Raw genomic sequence first — 24,126 nt, forward strand, 5'->3', positions numbered from 1 at the left:
TCTATGTGCCCTGAAGACCGAGCTATCGCTTCTGAAAGTTTACAAAATGCCAAAGGTGATATTCTGAGAAAACTTCAAAGAAACAAAATAAGCTCATTTTTAACACAGAACACCACAAATTATTACAATATATACAAATGCTATTTCATTGGTAACCTCCAAGAACACTGTCTGTCTCCACTCACACCGGTGATGTCTTCTGAGCACTTGCTGCAAATTTTCAACAGAGGCATGCTTGCATGTGCATGCCTCAGCTCGGTGGCAGTCTTTATCCATCATGCGTGTAGTCAACAGGGGTCCAGGATTTAGCTGTAGCTCCTCAACTATGGCTGGGGAGGCTTCTTCATTTTCAGCATTGAATTTCATTATAGCCTCTGCCACAGCAGTTTGCACAGCCAACGAGGATGTGTGCTTTTCCTTTAGCGCCAGTGCCCATATCATTGTGTGAATCCATTTGTTGTTATTCTGGGTCTTGCCTCTTAGGCGTCGCTGAGGAAGTGCTTCATCAGACAAACATTTATTGACACTTGACAGGAAGCGCCTCACATACATGGGGTGGCAGATTGTGACAGTGCTTCGGAGCAGGCTCACCTCTGGCCTTTTGCGGCATTTTGGCGACAACATGGCTCTGGGTTTTCTGGACACAGCGTGTGATTTGAAGTCACATCGTTGGAAGTAACATGTTCGTATGTACATTCTTTGGCAGTGCACAAGACAACACACGAGAGGGAACAATGGGCAAGCGCTGGTCTAACAACTGAAGACTTACTTGAAGGACACAAATACCGGGTATACACGCGCAATGAACCCACTTTTTTTTTCAGAAATGTTGATGCAAATTTGGAGGGAGGGTTCATTACGGGGAAAAGAAATTGCGGTAGGTATAAAAGTTGAAATTTCGCATGACGGTGTTGAGAAAATCGATAATTATACCTCAGTCTTTAAAAAGTAAGCGTTTGCACGCAATGTATGCGAAAAAAAAAAAAAGCTTTATTGTGGACACCAACCGGCCCCTTTTTGGCACTCCTACTCGCTTCCATCGCCGTCAGTGTCTTCCTCACTTATGTCGCTTGCTGCTGCCGCCTCGTCATCGCCAGATCACAGCGCATCGTCTTCTGTACCGTCCAGGCTATTGGAGATCCCAGTCTTCTTGAAGCTCCGGACGATCATATGGCTTGGAATCTGGCTCCACGCCTCCAGAATCCAGCGGCACAACATCTCGATGGATGGCCTCCTTACCGTACTTATTCAATTATAAGGCGGTCACGATTATAGGGCGAGGGTCAAGTTGGAGGACCACCGAAAAAGAAAAAAATATGCACACTAATATAAGGCGAGGTAAGGGGAGCACCTACATTTATTGCATTTATCACCTTTCACACGCACTAACGCACGCACATACACACGCGCACACACACACGCGCGCGCGCACACACACACACGTGCGCGCACACACACACGCGCGCGCACACACACACACACACACACACACACAGACACACACACACAGACACACACACACACACACACAGAGACACACACACACACACACACACACACACACACACACACACACACACACACACACACACACACACACACACACACACACACACACACACACACAGGCAAAATGCACACCCAAAATCCTGCAGCGTTGTGTTCACGGCGACATGCCCTCCTCCTCAGACACATCTGTGTTTTCCTTGTCGGACTCGTACTCTCACAGTTCATCGTCCTCAGTGCCGTCGAGACGGTTGGAGATACAGCATTTTTAAGTGACGCTGCCACCATTGCTTCCATTATGGCTCTCCACGCGTCGGCCACCCACTGCGCCAGCATTGAAGGCGATGCCCGCGTTAGACGACCCGACGGCGTCAAGGCAATGCTGTCGGAATCCATTCATTCGCTATAGAGCCTTCGGACGTGATCCTTAAAAGGCTTATTTAAGCAAATGTCCAAGGGTTGTAGTTGGCTCGTCATGCCTCCAGAGATCACAGCCAGCTCTGTTTTATCATCCTGAAGCTTCTTTTTGACCCCTTCAGTAAGATGTCAACGAAAAGTGTCCAAAACAAGGAGCGACCGCCTGCTCAGCAGTGCCCCAGGTCGCCGACACCACACAGTCTTCAGCCAATCCAAAAAAATGTTCTTCGGTCATCCAGCCTTTTTCATTACACTGAATGTGCACATTTCTGGGAAAAACTTCTTTTGGCATTGTCTTTCTTTTGAATATTATGTACGGTGGCAAGTTGCGCCCACGCCTGTACAACCAAGCATGACTGTAATGCGGGATTTCTCATTACCCGTTGTCCGTATGCTAACTTGACGGTCATCTTTCATGTGAATTGTCTGGGCAGTTGGCATATCGAAAAAAATAGGCGTCTCGTCTGCGTTGCCAATCTGCCTGGGCAGAAACTCGTACCGTCTCCGCAAGCTGATCACGTAGCGCTGAAATGAAGTGAGCTTTTCTTCGTAGTCCGCCGGCAGCTTCTGCATTACAGAAGTTCGTCGCCTCTCCGAAGAGAAAACCCCGCTCGCTTCATATATTCCTGAACCCTTTGAATGGTCAATGCCATGAGCTCGGGCAATTTCGCGTGCCTTTGTTTGGACGATTTCTGTCGTAACAGCCAAACAGCAGCTTCTTCTTTCTTTGATGAATTCTGTCAAAGGGGCTTCAACTTCAGGAAAAGCACCTTTCCGCAGGCCACGAAAGGCTTTTCTGGTTGCCGCACACGCAAAAAGGACCTCCTTGTCTTTCCTCCAACGGCGCGCATTGTTTTCAGGCACGCCGTATTTTTGGCCCGCTGCACAGTTCCCCACTACTTCAGCTTCCAGAATGACCTTCCTCTGAACTCTTTCGCTACCGCGAGAAAAGGGGCCATTTTTACTAGGTGTGAAAAATAATTTTTTCCAGCTAGATACTAACGCCTTATTTACATTGTTTGGTACCAAAATGTAGCTAAAAGAACGTTCTGCCCAATAACATAATTGTTGTACATATATTTATTACACATATTAATGAAAAAAATTTTTATAAAGAAAAGTTTATACAGTAAAAGCTCGTTAATTCGGATTTCTAGGGACCGGAAAAAATGTCCGAATTAACCGAATGTCCGAATTATCGAATGGTCGAAATAATAAATGCACGAGTTTTTTCAACATACCTTTACTTAACAAAGTAATCGCGGATGCTTGTCTGTTTTCGAGCGGAAATTCGCGCGGACACAATTTTTCTGAGCCCTTCAAGGTGCTCAGCAGCTCGCATGTCGTCTGCAGTACCGCAAAAGTTTCACCCGTCATCCACGCTTTTCGGTTGGCACGGTAATCCACGGGAAGATCGTTGATGGGCAAGCGCTCTGTTACCGTCACGTTGGGGGATAAAAGTACGGTTACTCGTTCCTTGCTTGTTGCCGCCGATTGAAGGATCCCCTTTCATCACTCTTCATCACTTCTTGTCGGGAGAGCCCGTTATTCAGAGCACGCAAAATTTCTACTTTGGTGGTGAAGTCCTTGGCCTCGTACTTGGGCCGCTTCGCCGGCGTTGCCATCGGCGGAGAGTGCGGTCGCACGAGAAGTCAGCACAAAAGCACCAGCAAAGATCAAGCTAAAGGAGCCGTACTGAAACGTTCCTCGATAAATCGGCGATCAACGATGCAGCACACCAACGGGAACAAAGCAACAAAACCCACACGCGAAAAAAAGCCGTTCAACCAGTCTCGATCCAAGCCAAGTCGATAATTGATGTCCATGGCGATGCTGCGTTTGAGCTTCACTTTTGTTCCGAATTGTTCTTTTTTCATTTTCGAGCCTCGCCAGCGGCCCGAAAGTCGCCGAATTATCCGATTTGCGGTCAAATCTGTCCGAAATAACGAGCGCCCAGTCTCATAGAGTGATGCGTATATTTACAGGGACCAGATGACGTGTCCGAATTAACCGATTTTCCGAATTAACGAGAGTCGAATTAACGAGCTTTTACTGTACAGTGATTATACATTTAACACTTTAAAAGGGAGGATAACTTAGGAAATGATGACGTTAAAAAAATTCAAGATATACAGTTTGTAGCTTCTTATGTTGCAAAAAGGTTGTACAAGTTTCAAAAATTATTGCTAAAAACTGTTCTTCCCACAAAAAAGAAAGTTAGTGAGGGTGCGTCTCTTGCCATTCTCGAAAGCAGTCCCTCTGTCGGGATGAAACAAAGATAGACCCCACATGGCCGACACAAAACTGCTGTTTTCATCTGTGTCTTTTGGTTGTCATAGCAGAGCTTGTAATTTCGGCGTTTTTTTTTTTGCTCCTGGGGCTTGTGTTCTGACTTTTTTGGAGGTGGAGGAGGGGGAACATGTCTTTCGTCCGTGCCAAGAATCTGGTTGATCAGCTCAATTCGAAATGCGAGCTGGTCAAAGCCAGTCTTTCTTGACAGCTCATCTATTTCAGGGTGATCCCTCCGGTGTGCCTCAAAAAGAATAAAACTATTCACGATGGCAATGTCGATGCAGTGAAAGAACAGCATCTTCCACCATCTCGCACATTTCATCAGCACGTTATAGAAAGCAATGAGTTGATCTGACTTGCCAACACCAAGCATGCCCTTGTTGTACTCTTCTATCAAGAGCGGCTCGTGACGGGAATCTTGGTCCATCTGTCTGCCCTCTTCACTTTTCGCGTTGCAATGACGTGTTTGTTTGCTGTGTGTGCTGTGCTCATCAAGTATACGGCACGCTTGTCCTTCCACTGTAAGTACAGCATGTCACTGCATCGCATCCAGCGAACGTCTCCTCGAGCTGCTCTTTTCTCCCAGGTGGTCTCTTTCAGCTCGGAGGGGAATCCACGGCGATCTTTGCGTGTTGTTCTGCAAGACGTGGATGTATAGAAATTATCCAGGTAGATGATGTACCCTTGATCTAAATATGATTCGCAGAGGTGCGTTACAACGTCATAGGCCAGTCTCTTTGAGCTGGGTGCTTCTCTCTTCCCTGTATAAACACTGAATTGGACAGTATAGCCTGTCCTTGAGTCTGCGAGGACCCAGAGTTTGTACCCCCACTTGACTCCCTTGTCACGCTTATACTGATGGATTTCGGATCATCCTTTAGACTTCACCATTCTCTCGTTCACACACAAGTTGCGGTACGGCTGAAAAAGCTGACAAGACACGTCATTGATGTGCTGCAGTAGGTTTGCTATCCTGTGCAGCTTGCCATCGCGGACGGGGTCTGTCTGCTCCGAGTCCATGACACTTAGAAAGGCAAGGAACGCAAAAAAACGGCTCCTGGGCATAATCTTCGGAGGAATGAGGCCCGAAAATATCTCCAAGGTGTTCCAATACAGATGAAGGCGAGGCAACTCAACAATTCCCATGTATATGAGGATTCCAATGCACTTCATCACATTATCGGGACTGAAGTTCCTCCACGAACTGTCTCTCTCCGTGTACGTCTGCCTCTCTAAAATATGCATCGACGCATATTTGTTCGTGTAGTCGCAGATCATGCTGATCAGCTGCATGGTGAAAAACTGGAAGAAATCGACGGCCCGGACGAAGTCCCGCGCATTACTCCGGAGCGCGCCGCCGACTTCGACCCCCGGGTTTCGTCTCGGCAGAAACTGTACACGCTTGACAGATGCCGGCAAGGAATCATGTCCGTAGGACGTTGAGACCCTGAAAATGAGTAAAATTGCTGTGAGTACACGCTCTGCCACTCGTGACCACTGATTAGTCAACAAAATGTGCGCCTCGCATACAGCAAACACTCACCTGCTGGACGTTGCAGCTTGACTTGACGCATCTTCGTCATCGGTGCTGAAATCTGATGAGTCAACATCTTCTCCAGACTCACTGCTGCTGATTACATCCTCAAAATCGACTGTTGATGCGATGGATTCGCGAGAAACGTGTCTTTTGGGAATGTCAACACGCGATGATGACGCCATGATCGATGTGCTCGCGCAGCTACCCGAAACTTTTCGCGGCGAGAGGAAACTTCCCCGCAGCAAAAAACAAGCAAAACATCGCAGATACTTCGTGCGTTTCTCACTTTCTTACCTTGATGGCGCTAGGTGCCCGTAAACTGCGTGACGGCGCGGGAAGGGCCAGGAGCAGAGTGAGGCACTCCTGAGAGGTCGCGTCCACCGCCACGATGTTGCGGTGGTGATTCACCCGGATGTCAGCAACACCCGGGTGCGATGGGAGCGCCTGCGCGATACTCGGGCGTGGAGTGCCGTGAAATGAGCCGCCAGGAGCAGAAGGCCGGAAAAGCACTGTCCCCACGACAGCAGGGTCCACCGGCAGGGCAGCGGTGGTGATTTTCCTGGTGCGCGGCAGTGGAGCCTTTAACTTCACCTCCTGGAAGCTCACCTTGTCTGGCTGGCTCTCGGGGTGCTGGTAACCGCAGGGGCCAGGGCTGGTGGTCTCCCAGTGGTGACAGGATCAGCAGGAGGGGCACTTGGTCCCGCAGAGGAAGAAACAGCAGGGGTGCTCAGGGGTGCAGCAGGGATGTGCTGTTTCCGAGCTGTCTTCCTGCCCTTCTTCTTCCTCTTGCGGGATGCTGGCTGTTCTCCTGCTGTTGGGGACCTCAGAAAGGCCATTGCGGTCACTGGGGTGGTCTTCCGAGTGGTTTCCTGCGTGCAGGTGTCAACTGTAGCCTCGTCCATGGCCTCTGCTCCAGCCGAGAGTGAATCGAGAGGGGTTGTCGGCGTCTCAGCTGCCGCAGGGGCGGGAGGAGGGCTACCGCTGTCCTGGGCAGCAGCATCGGCCACCAGCGTCTCTCCTGACGGGAAGAGGACGGGGGAGGGGCTCGCCGAAGTAGTTTGGGCCGCCGAGGAGGTCACTGCAGCAGTGGCAGCTTCGTCGAGGCTCGCAGGTGTTGTGGCCTCTGTCCCTGTCTCCTCAGTGCACTGTGTGGGGACGCTGTCCTCGTCGGAAGGCTCGGGATCGGCAGGAGAGGCGGCCGACTGCTTGCGAGGTTCGTCCTCCTTGTCGTCGCTGCTGACCTCCTCGCGGCTGCGCTTGCGGGAAGCAGTTGAGTCCATCTGCTCTTCCCTGTTGGTGGGGGGCAGTGAGACGCTTCGGTGCTCCTCCGAGGGGCCGGCTCGTTCAGGAGCTCCAGGGTCGTCTCGCTGAGGTAGCAGTGGTTCAGCAGCAGCGTTGGATAGAGCGCTGAAGCGAACTTCGAACTCCACGGGAAGTTCGAAGGGCTTGAAGGGCTTGGGGGGATTCTGGGCTTCCCACTTGTCTATGAGCCCATTGACGTATGCCTGCTGTTCTGGGGTGACATGCAGGGTGTGCCGCACGAGACTGTTTGTTGTCAGGCTGTGCGAACGGCGATGCCCGGCGCATGGGGCGCGCTTGGAGGGCGCTGAAAACTGCGGTTCGGTGGCCGGGCTGTCGGAGTCGCGCATAGCACTCATGGCACTCTGCTGAGTGCTATGGTCTTTCCAGAGGGCTTCCGAGGCATGGCCTCGCTCGTCCAACTCAAGAATCGTGGGGCTGAGCGGCCGGGTGGCCGCTGAGGGAAGCGTAGAGATCGTGTTCGAAGTCGCGGAGCACGAAGGAAACAACCTTTCACTTCAGCGGCCCAAACGGACAGCGACGAAAAAGGACCGGTGTGATAAGCCCGGAGTAAGGTGTCTTCGGCAGGGCCATCTTCGCCGAGGCTGTGCCGACTCCTTCCACGGACGGGACAAATTCAATGAGCGTACTGATGCTGCACGTGACACCACACAATCCGTCGCTGGCACACACTACAGTGCCGCCGATTGCCGTGACAGTCTGAAAAGGCCGCGTTGACACGACTCTCGAAAATGGCATCGCGCTATGCTTCTCGAGTGCGTCCACGCACCGCAGCAGACACCAGCCGCCTGCACCAATCACAGGGCTCCATTTAGTCACATGCACAGAATGGGCGAATGGAGTCGCGTGCTGGGACTTTTTTTCGGCGCGGTATTACTACACAGCAAATAGGCGGACGAATGAAATTGTGGCGGGAATCTGAAGAAAAAAGTAGTTCTTTCCGACGTGACCAATATGGCCACGACAGCATGCGTGGTCCAGCGGCAACGCGGCTTGAAAGAGCCCTTTTTTTTGCGCTTCTTTGACTCAAAGTATAGCTCGCGATGGTTACATAAACTGGTATTGCACCTAAATATTTATCCACAACGCGGGAAACTTTGTCAGAACACGTGGCAGTGTTTGTATTTTATGAAAATGCCACTTTCAAAAAACTGATTTTTTCGTGATTTTTTGTTTTCAAAAGACCCATGTCCTCCCTTAAAGAAATTGTGAATGGTCAACTGCTTCTTTGCTACATGTGCCTTCAACACAAAGCTCTCTATGCCAGTAAGTGCAGCTAGTTCATTCTCAGAGTTTTCTGTTGCTGTCAGAAATTTTCGAACCTGAGCAATGTAGTGAAACAAGGCCTGTGCAGTTGTATCCGCTCCTAACTCCTCTTCGCTTTCGCTGCTATATTGTGCTGGCAGCACCTCTGCTACCAAGTTGTCGAGTGTGTCCTCCCTGCACACGCACAGACTGTCATCAGTAGCTGCATAATCGTTGAGGTCGGCAATTATGTTGTGCGCTTGCAGAGCGGACAGCACTATGGTTTCGTCGCCCTCCTCAGTCGGCAGGTAGTCAGGCGAAGTGTCAATGCTGCAGCCAGGTATGCGGTAGGCATGCTGGAAACACTTCCTTGTTGTTGTTGTCGTGAGAGCATTCCACACGTCGGCGAGCATCTCCAACAATGGGACGAGTGTGGCGCTGTATGGCATGGAACTGTCCAAACGTATCAACAATCTCTTGAGCAGAAGCATCCTGTATTTAACTTGCAAACATTTTATTACCCCTCGATCTAGGGGCTGGAGGACAGCTGTTGTACCAGGAGGCAAGAATTCGAGGCGAATTGCACCCAGCCCCTCCATGTCGCCATGTGCAGGGCAATTATCAACGATGAGCAAGATTTTCCTTTTCGCTTGCTTGATTTGCCCGTCCAATCTGCGAAGCCAACCCTCAAACAGGGCTTGTGTCATCCAGGCTCGCGTGTGTCCTTCATACGCAACTGAGAAGGTTCGGACGCCTTTAAAGCACCTGGGATGCTTTGACTTGCCTGTAACAAAGAGTTCTGGTTTGTGGCTTTCGTCCATATTATCGCAGACCGTGACGGTTAACCTTTCTTTGCCGAGCTTTCCACCAGTGCAACGCGCTCCCCCTTGTGACACAAAGTTTGATTGGACAGGCACATAAAAAACAGCCTCATTTCATCGGCATTGTATATATCAGCAGGAGAGTATTTAAGCAGCAGGCTTTTAAGCCTAGTCTGCTGCCAGTTGGAAGCAACAGCTTCATCAACCGCTGCCGTTTCAGCACTTACTGTTTTGAAGGAAAGGCCGTGGTGTTCGTTGAATCGAGAAATCCAGCCGTCGCTGCACTTGAAACCTTCAATTCCAAAGCGCAAGGAAAGCTCTTGCAGCTTTCTCTCGCAGGATTGGCCCACTTACTGGTAGATTGGAGCTCCGTGCACGCTTGAACCAAAGGAGAAGAGCCTTTCCAAGATCCGGGTATGCCACTTCCCCAAGTCTTTTTCGATCGGGAGCGAAGCGGCTTGCGTTATTCTGCAGCTTGTCCTTGGCTTTCAGAAGAGTTGTCAGAGTACTCTTGGCGATACCATATTTCAGTGCCACTTCAGTCTTCTTTACTCCAGCGTCGACTTCTTGAATAGCAGCCACTTTCTTTTTCGGGGGTAGCGTCTGATACTTCCCTTGCGGTGATATGGTCGATAGAAAATTGCGCGGCGCGGTTCCAGTGCTGCAATGTACGAAGTGCAGGTCACGTGCTTCGGCGTCGGCCAGCACGCCGGAAAAGCAGAGATAGCCGATGCCGTGCATGTCACTTTCGTACCCGCTGTTTTTGTTTTGCGCTTGAGGCGTTTATTTTTCATTTTTTGACTGTTATAACTGTATAAGCACGCAAATTTGCATATAGTTGCAGGAAAGCAGTAGATATTTTTCGGTATCGACACGCAAAAAGTACGAACTAACCGAATGACGGAGTTTGATTTAAGTGGTTTTTAAATACATTGAAGGAATAGCAGGCCAGCCAGAAATTTAAATTTTGTTTGAATTAACCGAAAGTATGAATTATGGTGAGTCTACTGTATGAATATAATCTCTTGTTCAGAGAGTGAAACCAAAGGTCAACTTATGCAGTTATCATTCTTAGTGGTGTGGTATGCCTCAGTTATCTCTCTTGCCCGCCTGCTTATGCCTTCATTGACGAAGAAGCGAGCTCAACTTCCTGGTGCAGAAGTAACCATGTCGAGAAAACTTTCCAGTGTTCGTATACACGTTGAGCGATCATTTCAGAGGCTCAAAGCATTCAGGCTATTCCACATGATCCTCCCTGTGAGCTTTATAAAAAGAGCTGGGGATGTAGGCTTTGCCACTATAGATGAGTTGGCAATTGTGTGTTGTGGTCTAGTAAATCTGCAGACGCCTATCATCAACACAGTGCATGAGGACCCGGCTGAACAAGACTAATTGAAAGATAAGCTATTATATCTTACGGGCAAAATGAAGAGTGAAGCAGTCAATCGTGTTCAAAGAAAGATTATTAAAATACCATTGCTTTTACTACTGGGTTTCATCTGGCATGCACATCGATAACGCATCACTGTAGTTAAAAAGCGACACAAGTTTTGACTAGAACAAAGTCAGTGCTCTTTTTAAGGTGTTGTCTCTTTGCTGTTGAACATGTGGTACACTCTCATTGGCGTGGAATTCTTACAACTTGACATTCCCTGCATGTCCATGACTTCGGTGTACGCTTCAGCTGAACACATTTCAAATGAAAGTTTGCTGTACACAGTATGCATTGAACAATGCGGCCTGATTTGGTACCATGACAATAACATGTTTCCTTGGCACACTCTATTTGCTTCAGAATTTGTTTAGTCTGCAGTTCAGGAAAAACGTTGGTGAAAAAAAAGCTCGCCGCTTTGGGTTCTGCCAGTGACCAAAATGATTCATTGAAGCTGATAAGCTCAATTGTAAGGGACGCCCCTGTAAACACTAAAAAGTACGCACGGCGGAGCTTTGTGGTGGCCATTTGGGCTTGTACCTGGGCATAATAGGCATGATCTTGTTTTAACTGCAAATCACTGTTCAAGTATTGCAAATGCATTGATGCATTATTGAGGGAAGCACCTTTTAGAGATGCAGGGAACTTAATCTCTACCACAGATTTCCCACAACATTCACAGGAGGCGATTCCGTCAGGGGATGCAGCAAGAAAAGGAAGTGTTTCAATCACAAAGAGACCACATTCAGTTAACTGAAATCCTTTGTGCTTTTTTGCCTCCTCTGATATAAATGCCACTTTAGATTTTGGCTCCATTGAAATACCCCAAGAAATGCTCGACATCCGGGGTGTCTTTACATAGCCCATAATTTCAGCCACAACGCCATTGATGCCACTTTGACAACTAGCACACGATGTAAAAGTGAGGCCGTAATTCTGCCTTTTCTTTCGTGAATCCATCGAGCTGTTCGTGACTGCCCTCGGGTCGACCGCTCAATAGACCGATCCCACCAGCCGATCAGCGCATGCGCCGGTTTTCCGGAGTTGCCCCGCCGCCATCTTAGTTGTAGTCAATCGGTCAACCAGACTACAGCGACTACGCAGTGGCCGCCGCTTTTTCAGTACTGCGCCGGAGCTTCGCGGACGTCTCTCCGATTTCACCAGCAAGAAAAAGTCGTCATGTGAGTATTTTCAATACCTACATTGTCTGTTAATGGGAGCAGGCGGCGCGAATTTCGGTCATAAGTGCCTGCTACTCCTTCGTTTCGGCGGGACTTAGGACAGCCACCCGTTCATTGCCTGTTGAGTACCGTTTTCATTTGAGTGATGTATGTAAGCGGTTGTTCTGCGCGACTGTTTTTTTCGCATGTGCATCTCGGGGATTGCAACGTTTGTTTGCACAGTGACGTGCTGTTGGGGACAGGCTTTATATGCGGCGCCGAACCTTTCGTGTCTTACGGCACTTACGTGCACGAGTGTCGCGTTCAACATACAGCATTTGGTAGTAATAATATTTGAAATTCTTAATTTGGGTGGCGTTCTGATTTTAGTCCACCGAACGACGCGGTCGCTATATTTTGAAAACTCTTGACATTGTAGCGTCCCATGTTTCGCGCACGTGAATATGCAAACGCGCCGCTCTCCATTAGCAGCTGTGATACGCATTCATCAGTCATTCGCACTTGTCGGTTGAGCCGCATGTAAGGATACGGAGCCAACAAGGGACGTTATCTTACCCTGATAACTAGTGCTGTCTTTTTATTGCCTTTGGTATATAGTTCCGAAATAAAGAAAGGGGAACGTAGTAACCATACCAAAGGCGAAAATGATCCAGACTTCGCTGGTTATCAGCGTCAGATATCGTTTATTTTATGTGTTGGCGACGGTCGTGGTGAGGGACTTCTGGTGTCGAATCTCTCCCTGCCCCCCCCCCCCCCCCCCAAAAAAAAAAGGAAGCATGGGCAATAGCTTTCGCATGCCAAGCCGCCGCAGCGCCGTCACCTAATATCGCTGGTTACGCCAGTGGCTATCAGCAGGCTGTGCTGCACGTATCGAAAGCCACGCGTTCGTGCGTTGTTAACAGTATTTACCTCTGTACATGCAGTTACCAGAGAGCTGCAGGTTCGTGTGGTTGGAGGACGGCATCGCCTAGAAAACTGCATTCTTGCGGTACAGTAATGCATTGGCTGCATTTTTAAATAATCAATATTCTTTTCATGGATTGCGTTTTTATTATGGCTTTTGTCATGGTCCTGCGTTATTTCATTGCAGTTATTTTTTTTTCGTTGTTATAGCCCTGTTGTTTATGGTCTTTGTAATTTCTACTTCGCTAAGCTTTTTTCTCTTAAGAGTATTTACTGTGTGCAGTATGTGCAACAGTGAAGATTATCTCAGCACTAGTAAAGTGCAGTCCCTGTCATGGGATTACTATCATGTGACTAAAGATTTGGTACTGGTAAGGTCCTGAAAACAGGGCGAGCGATTTCTTCTCTTTTCTTCTCATGAGAACTACTGCTGCGTTTCATTGTTTTTTGTGCTTTTTTGCATGATGCTACCACACCAACTAGTCCACACGTCGTTACTACTACTCATCGGGTACGAGCATCATGCAGTGGAGGCATATTATGTTATTAATACGTGCAGCTGGTTCATTGGCCTGGCTTCTGCGTGGACAACGGGCACCGACTGTCTGACACTGCCCGGGGTTCTTTTATAGAGTACGCAGCATGCAGATGTTTGTATGTTCCACCAATAGAGGGTAACGCCCTGATAAAAATATGTAATCTAAGAAAGTGTATTGGCTTAGCAGAAAGTTTAGCTGGCTATGTTCAGATTAAACTAACCTTCAGGCTCTGTTTTTTTTTTTTGCAGCTCCGTGTAATGCTGTGCCATGGCATCTGTATTACACAACCACAACAGTCAAGGGTGGACCTGCAAAACAAGCTCCCTGAACCCATACTTTGGAAAGGAGCACATTGTCAGGTATGCAAACTTAACTCGGCAGTCATGATTCTCTAAAACTGATGAGTGCTATTTGGGAAAAAAAGAGCATGCTGACACCCAAATGTTTCAGAAAGTGTAACGTTTCTTGAACTATTCCTAGTGCCACAAAGCTCTACCCATCTTGTAGGCTCTGTAGTATGCAAAAATTCTTCTCTTTATTAAAGTGGTACGCTACAGGCTCAGTAACTTTGTTGATTGTGTGGTTTAATCCGCCGATGCAATGCAGGCATGAGGCGCGCCGTAGTGGAGGGCTCCGTATTAATTTTGACCACCTGGGGATTTTATCGTGCGCCGGAATATTGAAAACACAGGCGTTATTGCTTTTCACCTCCATCAGAAAAGCGGCCGCCGCGGCCGAGAATCGAACCTGCATTCTCTCCCTCAGCAGCACAACGCCTTAGGCACTGAGCAACCGCGGCGGGTCTGAGTAACTTTGTGTTTAGCTGGAAAATAACGCCATTTGTAGCTTTCTCAGCTTTTATTCAATGACCAACAACTCTTGATTGCTGAGAAATGAATAATTAAAGCTGGCATTTCTCTCCTCCATTCCCCTCACATTATTTCGTGAAGTTTCAGACCACGTAACAAAGCGCCCAGATCGAGTCGAGCCCGACTTTACTCGATCGTCCCCATCTTCCTGAAAGTTTGTTCTCGCCGGCTATTACTTCCGTCGCTCCCAATCACAAAGTCAACAGTGTGCCGTGTGTTTCCGACAAAGTTCCACTGATTCCCATCCGAATACGTGCCAACTAGCGCAGCTCCCAACCATTTTGCTGTTACAATTTGAGGTCACTTTAAAATGAAGTTTTTTACATATCTGATTGCAGTAGACAGTCTTCTTAAATTTAGTTTTAGTTCTATATCTTCAGAACTTGCACAATGGACAAAAAGTGGGAGTGTGCAAATTTGTGTAGGGAATGAAAAGGTGTTTATGCACAGGAATGTACTCATGCCAACTGTTCTAGCCAAGTACAATTACAAAAATTTCTTCAGCTGTTTCTGCAGGCCTGAAAGTGGGATTATTTTTATTATGCAACAGTTAACTAAAGGGTGGAATGTGTAAATGTATATTCTGGAAGGAAAAAGTCCTGCACAGCATGTAAACGTGAACGTTTATTCTTCATGCAGGTACACTGAAAGTAAAGGCGCTAGAAAACATCGAGATGCTGGCCTGCGGCTTTTCACATCAGGCCACCTGCAAAAGTTGGTGTTTTCAACTGAAGACACCGCAGAGACCGTGGTGAAGGCACAAGTTCTGGCATCCATGGCAACACGGACAGTGTACAGTGTTGGGGTGAAGTTGCTTAAGTGTGATGGGGAGCTTGTCAGTGGCAGCTGCTCATGTGTTGCTGGGAAAGGTGGTGTCTGCAAACATGTTTGCTGCGTTTTGTACGGGCTGATGCACATTGCGCAACATGATCTCACTGAAGTACCAAATGCCATTGCATGCACTGAAGGTGAACGGCAGTGGTACAACCCGCGGGATCCAAAAAAAGTGACTGAGCAATTTCAACAGATTGTATTCTCCAAGGACACCACTGAAAAAATCAGTGATGCACCAAGGCTTCACAAAAAACGAGCAGCCTACTCATGCTTGAGAACACAAGACTCGAATCTGTCAACACTGAGCCTCATAAACTTGCATGGAAACTTCAAAGAATGTGGGCTCGATTGCTTCGCAGACGTACTTGAAGCAAATGACTTTCTTCCCGAAAAACAAAGAAAAGTTGAGAGCCCCGCTACCGAAGATGTGGCTGGGCTACCTTTAAGGTGGCTGGAGCGAGCCAAACAGGGGAATGCTTTGCTGTCATACACAGACGAAGAAGTTACAGCCGTAGAGGCAGCCACACGACTGCAAAGTGCTTGCCTCCTTTGGCATATGTATAGGGAGGGTCTGATCACTGCATCTGTAGCGCATAGAGTTTACACATGGGTCAGGACGTGCCAAACCAAAATGGGGCCGCATGATCCCCGACGTCTCATCGCAGCAGTGGTTGGGAAAAAGAAAGGCAGGGCAACATTTGCCATGAAGAGAGGCCTGCTGTGTGAGCCTGAAGCCAGGAAAGCCTTTCAGGACAAAAATGACAGCCACGTGGAGCTTGAGGTGACTGAAACTGGCCTCTTCCTCTCTCGTCATCACGCTTTTCTAGGTGCAAGCCCAGATGGGCTCGTGAAGTGTAAATGTTGCGCACCACGGCTGCTTGAGATCAAAGTGCCCCTAAAAATTCAAGATTTTGCCAAAAGGCAGTTGCGTGCTGGGGAACTAAAAAAAAGTAGTGGCTATTATACTCAGGTGCAAGTGCAGATGGGTGTGACTGGTCTGAACACCTGCGTGCTGTTTGTTTACAGCAAGGAAGAGTGCCGACAAATCTCCGTGCCATTTGACCAGAGTTTCTTCACGGAATTCATAGAACGTTGCAAATTTTTTACTTCCAGCTACTTGCTTCCCTACATTTCCAGTAACTGGTAAAGTAAAGCTAGAAAATGTTTTCAAGCTTGTGCGTGTGTTCTGTCATACCATAAATACTTCAAGCCAGTAGAAGTAGCCCACCAGAGTTTTGCTTCTGTGCCTGTAAATTGCCTTTTCTACAACAAAGATGTTTATGTATGAGGTTTGTGCATTTTTGTTCTGCGTTAACAAGAACAGTCTACCCTCTTTCTTTGTACATCATTCACGTGCATAACTTGACCACGCTGGGGAAAAATAGTACAAATGAGCGTGAGGCCCTCCAGTGTGAAGCGTCTGTGTGCTTCATGCTAATTTCGCGGAGGCATAGGCTTGCTTATTTATGCCATGAAGCACACGAAACTGCACCACTGGCGTTATTGTTGCTACTAATATTCACACCATTATGGCTTGCGTGCTACTGTAAGGGCCGGCCTTGCTCCAAAACAGCAACTTATGTGGAATTTAAAAAAATTCTCGGGGCACCTAAGCTTGCTTACGTACTGTGGAGGTAAAAAGCCTGGTGATACTTATTAACTGCTTCTTTACTGATAGGGTATTTGTGTTATTTGTGTCTGTCTTCATTGCCACTTTGTTCAATGTAATGTTACATTGACGGGCTCTTTTACTGCTGCATTGTCTGTACTTCTCTTTTCGCCTTCATTTTGAATTAATTCAAGGTGAATTAAACAAGCAGACCGGTAACACATGCCACAGCTTTCCATGAATCAGTGTTTTGTGGGACAGCGAGGCACCTGCTCACGTGTCACTTGGCATGAGCTATTCGAACTTTTATCCCACCACTGCTAATGTGTAGGCCTGTGCTATGATGTGTTGTGACCCGCTTCTTTTATGGCCCTACTTTTTACCCACCACTGCTAGTGTGTAGGCCTGTACTATCATGTGCCTTCTGGCCTGTTTTTTTTTGTTTTCCTGAAGGCCCTACACAGTTTACGGGAAGCACGAAAACAATGTCAAATAAACCACTGTACTGGAGCCCTATGTGGAAAATATTTTTAGACGACTGTTTCTTGCAAAACAGGCGGTTGCAGGCTTCTTGAAATTTACTCGAGCACTGTGTAACGCCGTTTCTTCACAGCTCCATTATCCTCCTGCAGCTGGTTTCTATGCAGGAAATGATACACTCAACATACCTTCAGTTTATCAATGAATGCTGTCACGCATTAAAAGGCTACGTCAGCCTGTTAATTAACCTTTCATGTTTATGTTAAACCACAGCAGACTGGATGGCTGGACACAAGGGGACAATATGGTGATAGCCCATACAAGTATGCTTCTCAATGGGCAGCTATGGCCACGATCACGAGCTTTTACCCTATCGAAATAAATGTATGTACCTATTCATTGACACCGCCAGGCATGGGTTCACTTCGATTTTAATGGAAAGCATCAAAACGTGCCGCTGTTTGAAATGGTGACAGAGATGAAGAGAGTATGGCTATTGCATAATGCACGTTCATGACAGTACAGGTAGCAATGTGTTATGACAACAAAAAAGAAAAGGGGGGTCAATGCAGACAACACATCTTTTCGTGCAAGTAAACGTAGTTCTCAAGAAATTTAGAGAATAAGGGAATGACCAAGTAAACAAAGCAAATAAACTGAATACAAAACCTAGGCAGGGACATTTCTTATGATGCTTGAATGTGCACGGGAAGGATACGGCTCTTCGTACGTGCCCTCCTGAAGGGATTGGGTTGTTCCTTGTTTTGGGCTAAGGTGAATAAAAAAGCTTGGAGAGACGGTGAGCAGTTCCTAGAACAGGCACAATGGCCTATATCCTTCCCATTTCTGGCTGTGTTGCATGGCCAAAAAAGTAGTCAAATGTAGTGCAAGCGAACTGGCGCAGCCTATCAGCAGACATGCAGACTTCACTCACATCTGCTCACAGCAATGGCTCACCCACAAAGTTTGTCAAGCGTGCGCAAACATGCCACACCTTGTTCAGTTGTCCAGACATGCTGTTTGGAAACACCTGTGAGAGTATTCTGTAGGTCTTTATCCTCCGAATGACCCTTTCCACATGTATGCGCACACTGGCAATAAGCCTTGTCTCAGTTTCATCTGCTTCAGACAGTTGAGGCCGTCCTTCCATGAATGGCGGAATGTTCAAGTGCAGTGAAAGTTCCTTGCACTCTTCTTCGATGGTGAACCCCCTATCAGCCATCAAACTTCGCCCTGGTGAGAACTTTTCCAACACACCGGAAGCCTTTGTTAGGGCCTTGTCAGACAGCCTCCCAGGAGAAAGATCGGACACGAACATAACAAAGCCGTTCGGGCTGCACACAACTAACCCTTTTGCAGTATTGTGCTTTTTGTACGAGGAATAGGTCTCACTCTGTACACGGAATGACGAGGGGGTTTCGATGAAAATTTCGGTGCAGTCGAGGATGCCGTCAACAGTGGTGTAGCCCTTGTCAGTGAAAGCTTGTGGCCTGTACTTGTCGCACAGGTGGGGAGGCATCCAAGTTGGGACCTGAAAAAAAGAAGGAAAAGTGGGTTTTCATATTTTTTACATTAATATCATCAGTGGCTTAGGAACGGGCGGGGGGAGTGGTCTTAGAGTGGTGGATCTATGCGAAGGATCTAAGACTGCATTCTCAATGCACATGAATCTCCCCATTGCTCTTAATGTACGATTTAAAAAGTCACCTTCTCCACCTTTGATTTTTGCCACAAGTACTGGCACTGCTCTGCAGTAGAGACCGCAAGATGAGTCATCACAGCTTGTAACACTGTCAAATGAATCTACAAATGCTCTAAAAATTAGCAAAAAACACACGGGCACACGAGAAGCATGCTGGGATAAGCATTCTCTCAACAAAACTTTTTTTGGAAGCATCATTACATATAAATAAAATCATTTACTGCATTGGGCATGTGCTGTAAGACCCAGAAGGTTCATCGATTGATTTATTGAGTTATAATGCACAGGCACTACATAAGTTATAAGGTGCACTGTAGTGGAGGGCTTCAGTTTAATTTGATCAGATGGGAACCTTTACCGAGCACCTTAATCTCGAACATGCGAGCATTTTCGCTTTTTGCCTGCGTAAGAAAAGCGGAAGCCACGGCCGAGAATCGAACCCGCATCCTTGGGCAGCACAACGCCGCGGGCACTGAGCCATGTAGCAACCCGCAGAATAAAAAAAGTGAAATGAGTACATTTAAGGTGAGGTGACATGTGACGTTGCTTCCAATAATTTTTAGCTGAGAGTGAGTGCTTGTCCCATTGTGCTTCGCCTGTGTTGTATTTTTGCGCTCTGGGTTTTACAAGCGTGCACCAACTGCCTAACGAGTAGTTTTACTGAAATTTACTTTAATTCAATCGATCCATCTTAGAATGCAAACACAAGGTGTTCAAGCTGAGCAATCTTGCAGTAAGCTTAAAAAAGCATGCTTCGGGGAATTAAATTACCTGTACGTTCTTAGCAGGTATCTTGACAGACAGAAAGGCAGTAGTGGGGGCTAATATATCTGGCCATGAGGGGAAGGCTGACAAACACCCCTTCAAATACAACCCTGGCTACGCGACTGATCAGTGTACAGTTGGCCTTTTATACCTAAAATTCCATCCAGTCCCCTTTCTCCCTTCCCATAAATGTTGCAATTTGTCGCGGCCATCACAGAGACCACAAACAAAAGGCAATAAAAAAAGATAACTGGTGCTGACATACCTGGCGAAGCCTGTTGTCCAAAAAATCCAGCCATGTTACCCAGATCCTCGAAACGGTTGACGTAGAAACGCCAAACCTGTACGAAAAACAAATTTGCAAAAAATGCGCATCAGTAATTTTCTGCAGCACAAACAAAAGAACCTACGGTTGCAATGAAGATGTCATTGCAGAAGATGCTTAAACGGTACTGAATTCCTTTTGTGTAAGCACCTTGTTACTTCCAGTCATTTTCATTATAAACGATAAGTGAAAAAGTGCTGCATACCATTGCTGATATTTTGAGGAACGTACGAATACACAGCATGCTGCATTCCCCCTATGCACAAAGTAACTAACAAAACCAGCTACGCTCGGCAGGAACACTGAAATTTGGCTTAAACTTGAATTTCTCAGTGAATGAAAGTTCGTTTGCTCCCGGACAAGCACTAAGGGTATTACAAAATACCAAATCTTTTGAATAAAGCAAACTCGTATTTTGTCTTCATGGCCCCTTTCGGGCTGATTGGGTTATGCTTGTTTCCCTCACAGCATATTCATAAATAACATTATACACAGTATGCCCGCGTAAATGTATTGGCATGGTAACAGAGTTTCATTAGTCACTCCACTTGGACCTTATGCAAAGGCAAAAATGAGTACTGATGCAAAAAAAAACACTTCAACGTTGGCAGCGTACCTGTACGCAAGGTCAAGGCCGTCAAGGCCCAGCCGTAGCCTCATCAGGACGAGCACAAGCTGTGTCTTCAAAGGCAGGATGAAGTTCCGGTCCTCGTTCTCCGTTTCCTTCATCTGCCAGAACCGCAGCTTTTTCGCATCTGGTTCAAGTAGGGACCAAAAACTGTCGAAGGACTTTCTGGATGTAAAGCCAGTGTAGTACCGCAGCTTCTTTTCATCTTCTACAAGGGCTTCATACGTGATGTCAATCTTTTGTGTAGCTTCAGCCTTGCACCTCTTGACTTTCTTCTGCATACAGGATAGCTCAAGCCGCAAGCACCTATTCTTCTGCTGAAGGCGGTCACATAGCTTTTTTGCTTCAGCGTGGTCCTGTTGAGAGCGTTTTAGCTGGCGGTTGAGCTCTTCAACATGCGCGTAAGCAGCTTCAGCCTTTTCTGCTAGCTCAGTTATTATATTATTTTGGCAAGCAACTTTCTTGGCAAGCTGGTCATAGCTTGACTCTTGGCTGCTGTAGGCATGGTCCATGAGTAGAGTGCTTTGCTGTGCGGTGTCTTCACTGTCGCTGCTGCTACTAGTGATGGCAGAGCCTGAGACTTCTGGGTCGTGCTGGGGTGCCACAGTTGGACTGTTGGGAAGTTCCGGCTGTCAGGGGAAAATGAAAAAAGAAAGCCATGTGTTTCAGTGATTTTTACAACACACTGTGCAGCTGCAGGTGAGATTTCCAATACTGCATTTTATACCTTCACACGAGTTTAAGTTTACTCGGCATCATTGCTTTTTTTACGCAGTAGCGCAACCCTTACGCAGTAGCGCAACCCTTAAGTAGCCATTGCCTGCATTAAGCCATAACAAAATATTCAGTGGTGCATATGCAACAACGTAATGCTATTTCTCTGCATTGCTTGCGCTCAAATTACCTGTGTCCTTATGAGTGGTCGCCTCCTTTCCACCTTTTGCGGTCTCAGCGGGAAGATTGTGGGCACTCTGTTCATGTAAGTCTTTTTTCCTCCTTCGAAGTGGGCACCGCATACTCGGTGTCCCGTGGTAGGCGTAAACTTGGAGAACCTGAGCACAAAAAGTTCCAGCATTATTTCATATGACACTGAACATCACCTACTGCGTTTTCAGGTTCCTTTTAAATGTCCAGTCTGCATGCTACCACTGCAAGACAACAGTATCACTTTCTCTTGATTAACGTACAAAAAGTTCCATATCAGTCAAGGGCAAATGACAAATGTAATTTTAATTTTCAGCCTCACTCGACAACGCCACACACAGGTAAATTATACAGCTGTTTGTGCCACTCATCTGCATAGGTGCAGCGAAATCGGCCGCGTGCATGCACCAGATAACTATTTTACGGAAAGGACGAGATTACAGAGGCACCGTTTGCATCGAGGGTGATCCGCGAAAGCTAATCGCCGTTTGGCACAACGAGTTCTGGGTAAGTTGTTGCAAGCGTGCCGTGAAGTACGTTACGTCGTTTCTAAAAAGTAAGGTCTCGATGTACGGTAGAGCTATTAGGAGAGCCTCGTCAATGAGCTTGCCTTCCCCTTATGCCTGCATGCTTGCCACTTGCGTTGTAAAAAAAAAAAAAAAAAAAAACGCAAGCCGCGTACGCGGTGCTGCACTTGCGCAACATGGAAAACTAAAAGACCTCAGCACTACAACTCGTAATAATAATAATATTAGTACGCAGCGGTAACAAAAAACGCTAGAATAAGGAAGATGCGCTAAAAAATGACCGGCATGCACAACCGCGAACCGCGGCTGAGCTATCCGGTAAGAGTATACGCAGGCAGAGTGAGCAAAGATCATATTCTTTGGTATGCTAAGCTTCATGATTAAACATTCACATAAAAAAAACCACCGCAATACGCTTATTTAGTTTCAAAGCGGCACTATACATTTAATAAGATGTCTTACCTGCCGCCCCGTCCAGCCCTGTTGATACGCTGAATCCACGTCTCCCGAAGCTTTTGCTCTTTAGGAAAGACGTAGAAACCCAAGCCTTTATCCCTTGTGCTGTTGTTGTAGCATCCAGGAACACAGCACGTAAATCCTCCCATCGTAAGACGGCTCCACACGACCGAAAAATCTATCGAAAAGGGAACGCTCAGGCACTTCGGCTGGCTGGTGCGCCCGGACGACTACAAGTACCGGCATGCACCGCGGCTGCCGCGGCAGCGGTGGCGTCGCGAAACTGGCCTGTGGGATCGGTCTATTTCTGCGCAGCATTCCTTGCTTAGCTGCACATTTCTTGCACCGTTTAAAGGGGCCCTCTAACACTCTTCAACCCCCCATTTTTTACTCGTGGATTGCGTAGACTGAAGTACGGACGAACTAGTGCAGCAAGAACGGCAGCGATAGCGGCACGCAGTACGAAGTTATTCAATTTAGAAAATTCAAAATACAAGAAAAAAATGCCTGCCCTCAACTCGATTTTCGCGGGGTCACGTGACCACATTTCACTCTCTGCTGTGACGTCGGATGGCGCTCCAATGAAATGGGCTGAAAGCTCTTACGTAGGGGAAGCTCGCACACCATTGTTGCTTCTCCTTTCCAACGTATTGTTGACGTCGTTGCCATAGTAACAAACGTGGTTCCTCCTGACTTGTCGAACTTGAGCGGGCGCTACTGCTTCGTAGCGAGGCTGGGGAGGCTTTGTCTGCTGTTCCTTACAACGACATTCCATGTCATTCCCTCTTCTCATTCTGAGAAGGGAATTTGTGGAGCGGCATGGGCGGTTAAACACGGTCGCCCCGACGCGGGTTGTTCGGTGAGCAGCCCGACGAGTTACAAGTGTGCAGCGACAACAATTCAACGAAGAGGATTACTTGCACCGTTTCAACAACAATCATGAGCCTACCGCACATGCGGAAAGAGGCAGCTCGCAAACGTACAGACGCAAAATGAAGGAAGAGGGGCAAGCGTTTCATATGGACATCCGACCGGCGCAGGCAAAAAAAAAAAAAAAAAAGGAAAGCCAGAGCAACCAGAGGCGAAATGGCAACCGGCGCCTCTGTCGTACTTTGTGGTTGTAGTGATATTTTTTGTTGCGACGGCGGCTATTTGGAGTTCATTGAAAAAGCACAGAAAAGAAAAACGAAACACAATAGTAATCTCAACTTTGATGCAACGCCGTTATTACTTCTAACGTTACATTTATCCAATCATAGGCCAGCGCCCATCTTCGTCATTTCCGCCCGCAATAGTTCTGGCAAGCGCCACTACGCGCTGATGCGGTCAGCAGCGATGTAGCGACTTCAACGCGTGATTAAAATACTAAATAATTTGATATCGGTGCTTAAACTTATGCTAAAATTATCCCCAGCCATCAGTCTACGCAACCCGCAAGTAAAAAATGGGGGGTTGAATAGTGTTGGAGGGCCCCTTTAAGTCGGCATTTCCATAAATTTCCCTCATTGCTGATGGAGACGAACAGTGCTGGTGAGTAGTTTTCCTTTCTTCTGCTGCAGTTTCCGGAGAAAAATCTGTGCCCTCACTGTCCGTCATGCAGCTCAACACAAGTGTGTTGGGGGAAAATGTCTGCGAATGGCAGAAAAACATTCACCGATGTTGCCTGTAAGGCCGAACACTCTTTAAGCATGAATTATTTGAAAAAGACAAAGTGAATGACAGTGCCTCAGGGATAGGCAAATGACTTGGCTCTAGATTTCTGCAGTTTGACCAAACCAAAAGGTCGTTGCGGAGGGCCGAGTCTGTTGTTTCCA

At 47.4% G+C, this 24,126-nt stretch overlaps 5 protein-coding genes across 7 annotated transcripts in view; 2 read left to right on the forward strand and 3 right to left on the reverse strand.

The window, feature by feature from the left end:
* LOC119383741 (KICSTOR complex protein ITFG2) overlaps window positions 1–17,388 on the forward strand; it is an 89,905-nt gene extending 72,517 nt beyond the window's left edge. The window contains exon 15 of the mRNA XM_037652038.2: window positions 17,259–17,388. The gene's annotated coding sequence lies outside the window, so the exon portion shown is untranslated. The remainder of the gene's footprint in view (window positions 1–17,258) is intronic.
* On the reverse strand, window positions 5,131–5,935 carry LOC125757229 (uncharacterized). The gene is made up of 3 exons (XM_049412653.1): window positions 5,759–5,935; window positions 5,487–5,662; window positions 5,131–5,239 (listed from the first exon to the last, which is right to left on the reverse strand). Exons 1-3 carry the CDS (start codon window positions 5,932–5,934, stop codon window positions 5,184–5,186), a joined length of 408 nt encoding a protein of 135 aa, XP_049268610.1. The 5' UTR covers window position 5,935; the 3' UTR covers window positions 5,131–5,183.
* On the reverse strand, window positions 6,035–8,808 carry LOC125757380 (mucin-17-like). Its single transcript, XM_049412937.1, has 4 exons — window positions 8,395–8,808; window positions 7,842–7,860; window positions 6,359–7,508; window positions 6,035–6,311 (listed from the first exon to the last, which is right to left on the reverse strand). Exons 1-4 carry the CDS (start codon window positions 8,806–8,808, stop codon window positions 6,035–6,037), a joined length of 1,860 nt encoding a protein of 619 aa, XP_049268894.1.
* Window positions 11,548–17,021, forward strand: LOC119383740 (uncharacterized). Of its 3 annotated transcripts, XM_037652034.2 has the most exons (5): window positions 11,548–11,751; window positions 12,675–12,739; window positions 13,214–13,287; window positions 13,442–13,552; window positions 14,702–17,021. In XM_037652034.2, exons 4-5 carry the CDS (start codon window positions 13,461–13,463, stop codon window positions 16,041–16,043), a joined length of 1,434 nt encoding a protein of 477 aa, XP_037507962.1. In that variant the 5' UTR covers window positions 11,548–11,751; window positions 12,675–12,739; window positions 13,214–13,287; window positions 13,442–13,460; the 3' UTR covers window positions 16,044–17,021. The 3 variants fall into 3 exon arrangements, with proteins under 3 accessions (XP_037507962.1, XP_037507961.1, XP_037507963.1); XM_037652033.2 differs by having other exon boundaries at window positions 12,675–13,287; XM_037652035.2 differs by lacking the exon at window positions 13,214–13,287.
* Window positions 17,389–17,400: 12 nt separating the features above from the next.
* On the reverse strand, window positions 17,401–22,598 carry LOC119383738 (uncharacterized). The gene is made up of 5 exons (XM_037652032.2): window positions 22,319–22,598; window positions 21,310–21,457; window positions 20,394–21,034; window positions 19,718–19,793; window positions 17,401–18,516 (listed from the first exon to the last, which is right to left on the reverse strand). Exons 1-5 carry the CDS (start codon window positions 22,459–22,461, stop codon window positions 17,926–17,928), a joined length of 1,599 nt encoding a protein of 532 aa, XP_037507960.1. The 5' UTR covers window positions 22,462–22,598; the 3' UTR covers window positions 17,401–17,925.
* Window positions 22,599–24,126: the final 1,528 nt, after the last annotated feature.

The sequence above is a fragment of the Rhipicephalus sanguineus genome, chromosome 2 (genome assembly GCF_013339695.2).
Source record: "Rhipicephalus sanguineus isolate Rsan-2018 chromosome 2, BIME_Rsan_1.4, whole genome shotgun sequence".
In the NCBI taxonomy this organism is placed as follows: domain Eukaryota; kingdom Metazoa; phylum Arthropoda; class Arachnida; order Ixodida; family Ixodidae; genus Rhipicephalus; species Rhipicephalus sanguineus.